The following is a 13,136-nucleotide window of genomic DNA, read 5'->3' as shown; positions in this document are numbered from 1 at the left end:
GAATGAAAAAAAAAAAAAAGCCAGCAAATCGCCTTCTGCCTAAATTTGTAAGTAGCCTATGGTACCTTTTCTATATGCTAATATTTACATGTGGGTGAAGCAAAAAATATTTAATAATGCATAATGTCATTTTGCCATACGCTACCCTTCCGAATAGGCTGAACCCTCCGTGTACTTGAATTTATTCATATTGATTTTCTGACACTCTCTCCTGAACACCAGGAACATAAGATGTCTTATTACCTATATCAGAGAAGGGAGATGTATCTTTTGTTTTCTTTTTAAAATACGAATACTAGTTTCAACAAGCTCGTGACCAATGGAGAATTCAGTATGAACAATCATTATTTCCTTTCTACAAGAGAACTCGAGTGTGGGTAAAGAGTGTGCGTACCCCACGGCAAGGAGATGCAGACACCGTAAGTTCCTAATCCCCGTAATGAATTCCAGTAAGGTGACATTAACCACGTGAACACGCAAAATGAAGACCGAAAACGTTTAAAAATGACTGCTACACAGCTATCCTCTGCTACTCCTACTGCATCGTGCTGCCCTCGGATACTAGAATATGTACCAGTCAAGCTTCTTCTTGGGTTCTATTCATCGGGGCATAGATTATATAATTTTACATTTTTTAGGGCATCCATTAGATGCCTAGAACCTTCCTCACTTAACAGTGCCTTCGCTTTTGGAACAATTTATAGTCCTTTTTACAAAATTTCCCTGATATGAAAATAGCAAGGGCTCCAAAGGAAGACATTATATACCATAACACACTGAACTGGGCGATAATAATCTACCATGAAGGGAAAGTTTTTTCTCAACCGAAGATGGTTTCTGGCTTCCTTCCCTAAAACAAAAGGATTGATTGCTTTTATCAACTTTAGCTTAACCTAGTGAAACAGTTGAGACTGTTCTGTCCCAACAAAGTTGGGATTTTGAACAATTGTATTGTTTGCCTGAAAACAGTATGTGTAATACTGTTTTACTTTACTGAACTCCCTAAGTTAAATGTCAACTATGGTAATGAATAGAGAAAGGATACATTCTAAAGGCAGAAACAACAAAAGAAGCCTAACTCTATGTTTTATGATACTGGATGAGTGGTTTGCAATATAAAATGGGTTTTAAATTATAAATGCATTTTATTTTGCAAACAAAATAAAAGGGGTCTAACCTGAATGCAGGTAACTTTTGAAGGGAAGAAGGCAAAAGACTCAGGGTCTAAAAAAAAGGGGCGGGGGCAGTCTGCCAACTAGGCCTAGTTCAGGGGGTCCAATCCCAGGTGAGTCCTTAACTCTCCACCTCAATAAGCACAGATGGTGAAGGAGAAAGAAAGGTGAACAGAAATATGGGACAAACCATGAAAAGCTTATTCTCACTGCAGACACTCTTAAATAATTTAAGTGGGTTGACCTCCATTATATAAGCTAGTCAGATTCCAACATTGGCTACCAAACATAGAGACACTGCAGGAATGAGGAATAACTCTTGTCATTGGTTGGCCAAATAACTAGCACATTAAAAAGTCACTAACTTTTGATTACTTTGAACAATCTTGCTTCTACTAACATTTAGCTCGATAACTGTCATGTCAATAGGACTTTTAAAAACGGTTGAAAAGAAGTTACTTTTAGAAAATGTAGAACATCCAGGAGCAGAAGACGGAAGGTGGAAAATGCTGTCCCAGCTTCCAAAACGCCCCCATCTTGTCTCCCTGCTTGCTGGAAGATTCCTGAAATTCCACTAACTGCCTCCCGTCATCGAAGATTAGAAAAATAATAACAAGAAGAAATGTCATTCTGACGTAAAGAAGGGTAATAAAGGAAGGCTTCAAAGGCAGGAAGTGACTCAGTGCAAGAAAGCATCAGGTGTAAGGCTCTTAGGTGGGGCCTGAAGAAGGAACTGAGATTTTAGGAAACAGGTTTGCCCACGGCCATCCAGTTCACCTCCATTAGGGTGGGGACAGACAGAAATCACCTGGTTGGAAAGAGCCAGACTCTCACCATTAATACCTGAGTCACCTGGCAGAGCTCTCAGCCCCACTGCACGTATCCCCAGCATAGGCTGGGTCCCCAGAGAGTTCCATTTGCTTACCAGAACTAACTTCCTTACACGAGAAGTTTGTTTTCTCTTGATCCATTTTCAAGGCTTCCACCATCATTTCTACTAAATTCAAGCCAGGTATCTTTCAAAGAAAGACAATCATTTTACAAATACATTTTCATCTATCCTCACATTCTAACTTTTTAAGAAGAGATATTCCAAAGTTTAAAAAAAAAGTTTTGTTTTGCTTTTTTTTTATTACACACTCCCTTTTTCAACTCTTTTTTTTTTTTTTTGTCTGATTCAAACAGACTCACTCCATTTTTGTTTTAACTTCAGAAGACATAAGACATTAAGTATTGTCTACCCCCAGCTAATTCTTATGCTATCACTTAGCCTGTACTCTTTACAAAGCTTCATTTAATCTCCTCAAACCTCCCAATGTAGTATGTATAGGACAACCACACTCCTCACAATCATTAACATTCTTATTATAATACAAACAGCTCTGTACATTATCTATTTATTAAACAGAACAGTTACTTTTTTTTTTGAAGTTCACATTTGGCCTTCCCAGTGTCATTCCTTCATTTGCACAGACTTCTCATGACCTTCTTTTTCTCTTCTCTATCAAACAGAGCTGGCCTAACCTTTAAGTCTGAGAATTTATAAAATTCTATTACTTCAACTGCCTTTTCTGAAATGAGATTCCTCTTTTCTCTTCCCTCATTCCTACCTCCCACCCCCAATCCATGCCATCTTCTCTTTTGAGATCAGGCTCCAAAGATAGTGACTTTGTAAAACCACATTTCAGGCTTTTGCATCAAAAAGCAAAGTCCTCAGGGCTGGGGGAAGGAACAAGAGTCTAGTATAATGGGTGTTCAAGAAATATCGTTTATGATGAAATACTTATTAATTTCATACTTTTTTCTTTTCCTTCCATTCTTGTTTTAACATGCTTATTTACTTTGTGACTACCAATTATCCATTAAAAGGACATCTGGAATAGGCATCCCGTGAAGCCTACATTTATTACCATATTAAAATAATAAAATAAACGTGCTTGCTGTGTATATGCCGAGGTTTATGCCATTTCAGCCAGTATATGTTTACCTAAATTTATCTTCATAAATGTTAACAGCCAGCATATTGCTAAATTACCATGTGGTGAAGCTCTAAGAATTTCTTGAATCATAAAATTCTCCCATCAATTGTTTTCCATCATCTCATTCACACCCGTTCTTTTCAAACACTTTCTCCTAAGCTCTTGAATATGCTAAACCCAAACTATCACACCCTCCTATTAAACTCTCTCCACCTTGTGAACTGAACAGTTAACCCTTATTCCAGTTTCCATCCCATAATAGGGGTTTAATGAGTTTCTGCCTCAACACGTGGATAAACTTCATTAGCAGCCATGTGTCTCAGCATATTAAAGGCCCTTTAATGTCTTAAAATGCCCTATTTCAGTTGCTATTGTATAAATTCAAAGAATTCTTATCTATGGGGCTGAGGAGGTTGAAAGTGGTCGATGGGCCCCCTACAGTTCCAGACTGAGGTATTTAATTTTATCCTGCTGATACGCCTGACCTTGAATTAGGCCTTCTATTTATACAAATGGGTGTATTATCACATTGGCATCATTTGAAACGATGAACAGCATTCATAAACACCCTGTTCAAAAAGAGAAAAGCGACTTTTTCTGAATCATGCTCGTTACTTCTGACCTCTGGTAGGCATCCCTACTCTCATGCCATGCTATGTCTCCCTTTGCACTCTTTCTTGGAAGGGCTGCCCCCAGCACTGCTTACTCAGTGGCACAGAGCCCGACATCTCTGGGCACTTACTACCCCATCTGAGGAATGACTGATAGAACAAACAAAGTGACTAAGAGGATGATCCATTAAATAGCACGTAAGCCCAAGGGACAGGAGGCCTGGGTCAAGTTTTAATTCTGCCAATGACAGGTCATAGAACCCGGGCTGGGGCATTTTTACACTGTTGGTGCTCAGTTTCCCCCAACACGTGATAATGCTTGCCTGATTTCATAGGGATAGAGTATTAACATTTGTCATTTTAATGAGTGCATTGGGACTGTTAGAAGAAGTCTCTCTTTAATCCTAAGGTAAAAAAAAAAATGGTTTAATAGTAATGACCATAATAATAGTAACTATAACAGTAACAATAATGGGCCTAGAAACGGAAGACCATTCTTTTGTAATTTCCTTGTTCTGGTACTTAGTCACTTGATGAGGCAATATGTTTAAGGACCCTCCCAACTTTATTCTATTTAGAAGACACTGAAAGTAGTTTTCATTGTCAATTTGTATTTAAACTATGTCTCTCATTTCCTCTTAATAATGAGTTATTAAGAAAAAAATATCTACTTGATTTCTTTTCCTCTTGTTAGTTAGCATAGAAGTTAAGAGCTCAGATTTGAGCAATACTGTTTGGTTTGAATCCTGGCCCAACCACCTAGGAGCTGTGTGACATTGGGCAAGTTACCTGACCTCTCTGGGCCTCATTCCCTCTATATTATAAGAATAGCACCTATGTCATTAGATTAATACGAGGACTAAAAGGATTAAGTTTGTAAAACACTTAGAACAATGCCTAGGATGTAACACCCGCTTTATCTTTGTTGAATAAACAAAATAAATCACATTTCAAACTTTGAAGAACTTTCATTATATAAATTAAGCACTTTTATTCGCCTGTTAAACACAACGCTCGTCTTTTCGTTTATAATATTTTTAGCTACCTTTTCATTTGAAAACAAACTATTTCCCCAGATTCAAGGTAAGCTTAGAAATGGTGCCACCCCGTGACTCAGTGAGACCTGTCCCAAAGCAGACATAAACAGTTAAGTAAATTGCACACTTGTGTTATCTTCCCACCTAAAAAGAACCCCTTTACGTTCTTTGGCACAAAATCCAGAACGTCCTTATCAACACCCGTTGATTAGTCTAAAGCAACCCCCTGTCCATAGAAAGAATCCTCCAAGTAGAACATATGAGAACATGGCCTTCTTTTTTACCCTCCTCTGTGACCAGCAATCAAAGATTTCATTCCTGGCCTTTGTCCTGACTTTGTCAACATGACTCACTCTGCATAGTGTACGTGAATCTCCATATTAGAAAATTTTATTTGAATTTCCATTTTAGGCAAGTCTGATCAATTAACACAAAGTGCCATTTCAATCCCAGGCTTTTTTTTTTTTTTCTTCTTCTTCTCAGAAGTGACCAAGAAGAAACGTGGAAAACAATTCTTTCCCTTTTTGCATAGAAACTACTAACGTTTTAACAAACTGACTTGTGCGGAACGTGCGCATAATAAAGTGATTTTTTCAACTGGAAGTGAAGATTTCCTTTGCATCAAAATATAAGGACAACTTAGCTGACTCCAAGAAAATGAATAAAACTATGATCATGATAATTGAATTATTGAGCAAGAAAAATCTGTTACACAAAGACCAGAAGACAGAGTGGGAGAGAAAGGTCTGTAATGGTTGGCTGCTAAAGGACATTTTTACGCACATGCCAGCACTAAGTGCTCCTCGCGATGAATAAACCATATGTCCATTTTTATATGCTTCCTTTCACTAAGATCCTGAGACTTCACAATATTCCCTTTGTCCCAGTCCCTGCCTTGTCTTCCCCCTCCCTCGGTTCCCCCATCCCTAACTTCACCTCCTTGGGCAAACAATATTTGTGCCCTAGCTACCAACTTGAACATCTGCTACCTTAAAAAAAAAAAAAAAAAATCACCTCATTGCCTAACATGCTCCAGGGCAAAAAGTTTGAAGGATTCAGCATCCTCAAAAGAACAGCCACAGAAGGGGGGCTGGAGGGGGGGAGGGGGGCGGGGAGGCATATCTTTTCCAGCTCAGTAAATTCTATCTATATAAAGATTAAATGAATAACATTTTAAAAATTCTTCAGCGCAAGCAAATCCATGTTACCAACAATGTATTGTGTTTCTTAGGCATACAGGGAGACCCACACATTTTATTTTATTTCATTTTTCCAACTGTGTCTCCTTTTCAACATATTACCGTATAGAAGAGATACAGCGTATACAGAACTCTAGAGAAAAGGAGGCCAATGGTTTCCCTCTTTTTACCAATTGTTTTCTCATCTTCTTTTTTTTTTTTTTTTTTTTCTGTCCCCAAACACTTACCCATCTGAAAGATAAAGAAATGTTTCCACTGGATTAAAGCGAGCCCTGTGTTAAAAGAGCTTGCCCGAATCCAACCAGAGCCCATTTCTTTTAAACTCCATTTCAACACTGGGTCGGCAGTTCTGCCCTTTCACTCGCTTATATCGGCGACTCCTCCAACCAGAATTCCATATACCTTTGCCCTCAAGCTTGCACTAGTCCATTGCTTTCATATGTTTGCACTTAATTTGATTCCATCCTTCATGCTTTTTTCATTATTCTTAGTTCATCCACACCACATAAATTATCACCTTTGTGTTCAGTTCCCCATGTGCCCCATTCACACCAATTCCAAATAAATACTTCTGATTCTCATCCATTTGATCCAAATTAATTCACACTCTCTCTCCCCATCCTCCACCTCCACCTCCCCTCCTATTTCTCTTGCGGCACCTACTTTTCCTTCCATGCTTATCTAGGAGGGAGGTTTTACAGGCAAAAGGCTTCCGGAGGATGCAAGGTGATTGCTTTCTGCAAGGTCTTAGGAAAGCCGAGCTCTACGGTGCTTCCACCTTCAATGAGCCGACGGCTGCACGTCCAGATGCACTTTCCTCAACTGGTGTCCACGAGCATCGTCACCCCCTGCACAGAGTGTCGAAAAAGGCTTCTTGCTTTTCGATGGTATTTAACTTTGGCAACGGCCTTATTTCCAGTATACATAGAGCTGTTTTTTCACACGATCATCACTAATCAAGAGCAACAGCAATCCTACTAACTACAACCAACTCCACTACCATCTTTCATAAGCTCTCACGGCCTGCCAAGTCTTTTACATACGTTTATTCGTTGAACCTTCAAAACAATCCAGAATGTAGACACAGTTATCCCTGTACTTTACAAGCGGCTACACTGAGACTTAGGGAAGACAAAGCACTTAACCAGGTCACAGATCTAAGAAGCAGTGGAGCCAGAATTCAGACCGAAGTGCACCAAACCACAAAGCCCCGCTCTTAACCACTCTGCAGTACTGCCTTTCAGTAATGCATGGTGCCTCCTTGGATAAATCCCCCGCGGAGAGGAGTCTTTCCACTAAAGTCCACCCTACGGCAAGTGGTTGCAGGTGCTGGGGAACATAATTGAGCTCCACCTTGGTAATCGTTCCGAGTAGACGATGCCCAAAAAACAAAGCACCGAATAAGGGATCACTCCTAAGAGGTCTCCTTCTGACACGTCCGTTGGGCAATGGGGATAGGAAAAAGGAGGAAATGCTCTGGACTCCCCCTTGGAAAAAAGAATCCTGCTTCCCCAGAGCCTTCCGGCCTCCATACTAGGCAGGATGTAGCCCGTCTCAAAGTCAATAATTCAACAATGTGTCCATACTCATGAATTCCAAGCCCCCAACGAAGCTCAGCATTCTTGCCTCATCCTGCTTTCTCGGGTTTCCTGGGGAGAACAGGAAGTGAGTCACCAATGAAAGCCCGGGAGCACTGCAATGTCTTGCCATTACTTTCCTCATTGACTTGAGAAGAAAGAAATATAAATAATGATGACCTTCAGGACCCTCTCAGGGAGGGAAAGAAAGCTGACTCTCGCAGGGGATGTTAGCCTTGGTGTCTGTGGAGTGGACAACTCAGACCCAAACCCTCACGGGGAACCCTAAGTGGGCCTGAGCTGTGGGGTTCAAGAGTCACGTTAGGAGACCGTCCCATGAACCGAGCAGGAGCTACATAGGCAGCTAAGTGCAGAACTGGAGGAGTACGTGCCTCAGTCCTGTATAGCAAGGAAGCAATGTATTCTCATGCTCCCATGGGAATGGTTTTGAGGTTCAAAATGGTGATTTCTTCTGGACATGTATGCTGCATCTTACTTCAGGGAAGTACTCCTGTCCTGCACAAAGGCATTTCACGCCCCCCCCCACCCCAGCGCACCGGAGCCTCAAGGGGCCTTAGGCCAGTCTGCGTGACAGACGGGGCAAACGGGGCCCGGTGAGGTAAAGGGACACTCTCAAGGTCACAGAGCTAGTTAGTGGCAGGGTTAGAACCAGAACTAGCTAGTTCGTTTTTCTGATTTTCCAGCCAATGAACTTTTCACTGCACACGTCCTTGGTGGCACAGACCAAAACCCGCCGCAGAGCACCAGGAAGACGAGCTACAAGACCAAAAAGAACTCCCGCCAGCCACTTCTCCTGGCTCAAATCCAATCACGCATTTCTCTCTGGCTACACTCTCACTCTGCTGCTTCTGCTTCTGGAGCTCTTCCCTACTCAGTTGCAATGTACAAGCAGTATGCACAACCATACAGGCGATACAGCCGGGACTCATTTAAAAGCCACCAATGACAGTAATTGCTCCTAGGATGCTAACGCCAAGAAGAAACACCATCCCTAAGCTTGCGTCTCAAAGCACACGACGAAACACAGGTTTCAAGGAAAATGCCAATCTCACTCTTTTCTCTATAAACCCCACTCTTCCAAATTATCCCATTGCTCCAAAGATCACTACGATTCCTGGGAATCACGCAGATAGTCCTGAGAAAAATATACAGTCCCCGCCGGTCCCCGCCCTCCCCTACCACACACATAGCGATGTAATCACTTTAGCAACTTCTCGGTAACAAGCTCATTAAAAAGCAATTCTGCCATCTCCCCATAAAGCACGCGCCAGAGAACAATGCAAAAGAGGAGATGCCAATTAATTATAGAATGATCACATCTAATGAACTCTGAAACCCTCCTGCTGTTGGTGACTTTGACGAAAAATCGGGGACGCCCCGACTACCTTGCGTAACTGTGAATTCTTTCAAATGGGCCTCCTCAGATTCCACGGTTGATCAAGGCTGCAGAACTACACTCCTGAAACACCGAGGAGTGTCGGGAGGTGACAAGTGCCCGGACGGCCGGAGCCCCCCCATGGGGGCATCCTTGGAACCGCCTGGTTCCATGCCGGGGTTGGCACCGCCCGGGAAAGTACCGCACGGCCAGCCCGGGGCCTGCACCCGGGGCCTCTGCGGGGGCTCAAGGTCACGCGTGCGTCCCTCGGCTGCCCCGCCCCCGACCCTCGGGCCTGGCTCCCACCCCCCGAGGCAGCACGAGGCCGCTCCTCGGAGCCCCGACGCCCTTCCCACCGCGAGGCTAGAGGAGGAGGAAGAAGAAACCACGTGCGGCCAACTTGTACCACTACCTGTGTGAGTCCTCTGGTGGGCCTTTAGATGGGAGCTTTTTGTATAAACTTTCCGGCACCCGTTAAACTGACAGCGGTGAACCCTCTTCTTGTTTTCGGGGCACGCCTCGGCCCCCACCCCTCCTTGCTCGCTGTCGCTCTGTCCGCTCTTAACTGTCCCCGCTGCCGCCACGGCCGCCGCCGCCGTCGCCACCCCTCCCACCTTTACTGAACCGAGCGCAGCCTTCTTGGCCACCAGTTTCAACGTCACCGTGCCATCCACGGCTGAGAGAGTCTGTGAGGTTTTGACCAGATGGCGGCTGAGCTCAGGGGACGAGGGGGGCGTTAATGAGGTCACTGCGTTGAGCTGGGCCTGGTTGACGGCCGTGTAGCTGTCGAGAGAAGAGCTGGTTGGCTGGAGGCTGAGGCAGGTCTCAGAGAGCAACTTGTCCCGAGAGAGCAGAATGTCCACGGCCGAGCTCTTCTCGCAGATGGTGGCTTCCACGGGGAGCAGCAGTGGGTCCAAGCGCCGGAAGCTCTCCTCAATGCACGGGGGAGGAGAAGCATGGAGGAAACAGTCCAAGTCCTCACCGAAGGTCTCCGAGATCCTCCTGGGCTCCGTCTGTAGGTAGCGTTCCAATTCAAGGCATGTCTGCAGGGGGGAAGGCGGGAGGGAGAGAAACAGCCATCAGAGGCAAAGAACACCATGAGGCCACATGTTGACAGGCAGAGCAGGGAGACACAGAGAATGGTTTCGCGGCCGGAATCTGAAATTCTCTTGGTGGAAGGTCTGACCTTGTTATTTACTCCCTGAAGGCTTCTGAAGGGTTCCTAAGGGCCACATCATGTGAGTTTAATGAAGGGGAGCTAGAGGCCCAGAAGGGCTGTCTCGCCCCGTCGGGATCCCAGAGAATATTCGGGGTTAAAGTCATCTCCTGCCCTACAACCCAAGTCGGCAGGTGAGATGCTCCAAGCAGCCCCAGGAGTTCCCGCGTAAGCAAGAGGCAAATAGAATCAAAGTTTTTCATACCAAAACAAGACTTCCCGTACTCCATGTTCATTTTTCAAATAGACGGGGGCAAGTCACAAAAATAAGTCAATTTTCCAACCTGCCCTGAAGAACAAACCATACCCACCCAAACTAAGAGGTGACCTCGGCCACGATGAGCCAACAGCAAGCTCTGCCTCGGATTCCCTAGCTGGCAGGAACAGACACTGTTCTCAAGAATGCCTCTCACAGAATCTTTGATGTATAAGACAAAACTCCCATTGTCTACAGCAAGTTATTCAAAATCCGATTGCTACCTATTTTGTGGCAAGAAGCATGAGTCCCATTACAATGGTTTAGTATCTCTGACTATGTGATAAGAATAGGTTCAAACACAGCTATTTGACTTGCTAAAAGATAGGACCCAATAGATTTCAACGTAAAGCTTTCACCTGGTAAAGAAATAGAGCAAACTGAAGAGTTCAGAGTTGCAACAAATCTTCACCCATGGTGCTCCTCAGACTTTGTAAGGTGGTGGAAATGCTGTTGTGGCAACAGTGTGGATATTTAAGTTTGTACTAGAAAGCTCTCCTCACTTACAAATCCCACTTTTCCAGAATCTTGTGTAAAACGATGGCACTAACTTGCACCATCAGCTCAATTTGCTCTGGTTTCTGGGCTCCAACAAAGAAACACTGATGACCAATTTAAAATGAGACTAGCTCCTAATTTACTGCCTCCGTAGAGCATCTTCGATTTCAACCGATGTTCAGAATCTAGGCTTTTATTCTGTTAAGAATAGATTTTAATGATATGCCTCATTGTGCTGTATATGTTAAGGATTTTATTTTGGTGACATTTCAAAAGGTTGTTTTTGTTTTGGTCTTTGTTTTTCTCTTATCCCATTTATTCTCCCATATATTTGTAATAGAGATGCGCTATCAGTGGGGTTTACCTTTCCCCGGATATAGAATTCATAGAACCATGGAGTTTCAGAGCTCTTTGTCTGGATTTTATATAGACTGTGCTTCTTTACCATGTGCATATGTCAGCATTTTACCTGTTTTTCTTAGACTGCATGCAATAGCCATTGCCATTGCTTCCCTATTTTGACAAGGTTCTAGCTGCATTTGCACTAGGCTTAGTACTTAACCTCTAAATCAGAATCCATTGATGGTCACTGCCTTTGGTATATTCTCTGCCAGCCTGCCCTTCAAGGCTTCCAGTCCCCATCTGTATCCTCATGACATCTCATGCCCGACTTCTCCTCCTTGCTTGTCTCACTCCACTCCTCCTCTCTGAATAACCCAAGCTCTACCTGTGAAGTTTTCTTTCCTATTTGCCAAAGTATCTACTACCACCGTATAAACTTTAAACTTCAAAATCTTTAAATCACTACTTATGGTCTCTCACTGGTTATACATTTATTTGTCTTGTGTCTTCTGTTTATTTTTTGTTAGTATTTTTTGTTGCGGTATAATTGACCTATAACATTGTATCATTTTCAGGTGTATAACATAATGATTCAATACTTGTATACACTGCAAAATGATCACCACAGTAAGTCTGGTGACCAAAAAGATTGGTTTTTAATCAGCCTTATGGTAAAACTCTGCATTAGCGAATAAGACAAAATAAGATTTTTAACTATGAATTAACTTTGGCTTTCACTGTTGACTTTTAATAGTATAAACTAATGAACGAGTCTAATCTTCATTCAACACTCATGTCACAAGTTTTCACTCAACTCCTGTGTTCACAGCAAGGTACAAGGCTTTCTGTGTGTTGGAAGCAGATATTAATAGATCCATGCGAGGTAGGTGCGCAATAAGAAATTACAAGCTAAAAATGACATGAATTTACAAAGCAAAGTGATACCAAATAACATAACATAAAGTATATTGATGAGTTCTTAGGGGATGAGTGGACAATGAATTCTACATTCTATAATATAATGGTATTAATCAAGAAAAGCTTGTGGGAAAAGTCAGTTTTGATTCTGTTGTACTTACTGATTAAATAACAGCTCTGGTTGAGTAGCTTCCCATCACTTCATATTTGAAACCAACACTGCCACCTTCTCAGGTCTAGAAATTTGCATTATCTTCAGTTGCCCCTCTTCTGAATTCCAGGTCTCAAAAATTTCTTTTCCCTTTTTCCATCTCATTGCTAGAAATTGCCATTTATCTCTCTCCAATAATGAAACCCTCAGGCTTAGCTCCAGTGAATTCACTTCTGAATCTTACTCCTAAAACCTCCCTTTAAGCTCCTCTTCTCTTTTAAAACCCTCACCTACCAAGCACAGTGCCTGGCACCCAGCAGGTATATAATATCTATCAAACAAGGACAAAATCAACTTTATACTCTTACTTTGATTATTCTATCTCCTCCACTCCACAGAAGTCATCTCCTGACACCCTATCCTGGACCATGCTGAGGCCAGCAATCTTAGAAATGAACACTAATACATGTCTTCTGGAACGTAACTGTAATGCTTCTTCAGCTTTGCCCAAAACTGATGAACCAGATCTTTGAGACACAGATATGTTCTGGGTGAAAATCAGCTGAATCATGGATGATAAGATGTCCTTGAGGCAGTTTTTTGCTTCACACACAAAGATTATTTCACAACATAGTCACCTCTGTCTTTTGATAGAGTTTCTGTATGTCATGTTTTCTTACATACTTTCTAGCTCAAAGATTTGAAAGCCACTAAGAAATTGTTGTGATCGTTAGGAAGCTCAGATCTCTTCATATTCAGAGTTGTGGGCAACTGAGAGATTCTA

The 13,136-nt window shown here is 42.6% G+C and overlaps 1 protein-coding gene across 3 annotated transcripts in view; it reads right to left on the bottom strand.

Annotated features, from left to right (window-relative positions):
- KLF7 (KLF transcription factor 7) overlaps positions 1-13,136 on the bottom strand; it is an 89,141-nt gene that overhangs the window by 35,856 nt on the left and 40,149 nt on the right. The window contains exon 2 of one of the 3 annotated variants that reach the window (XM_049615061.1): positions 9,384-10,014. In XM_049615061.1, coding sequence (XP_049471018.1) covers positions 9,384-10,014 — 631 coding nt within the window. Of the gene's footprint in view, positions 1-2,324; positions 10,015-13,136 lie in introns of those variants that run through there. The other 2 variants (XM_049615060.1, XM_049615059.1) reach the window with 2 other exon arrangements.

Source organism: Panthera uncia (genome assembly GCF_023721935.1).
Source record: "Panthera uncia isolate 11264 chromosome C1 unlocalized genomic scaffold, Puncia_PCG_1.0 HiC_scaffold_3, whole genome shotgun sequence".
NCBI lineage: Eukaryota > Metazoa > Chordata > Mammalia > Carnivora > Felidae > Panthera > Panthera uncia.
The sequence above is the reverse complement of the archived record's forward strand: the minus strand, read 5'-3'. Positions and strand labels throughout refer to the sequence as shown.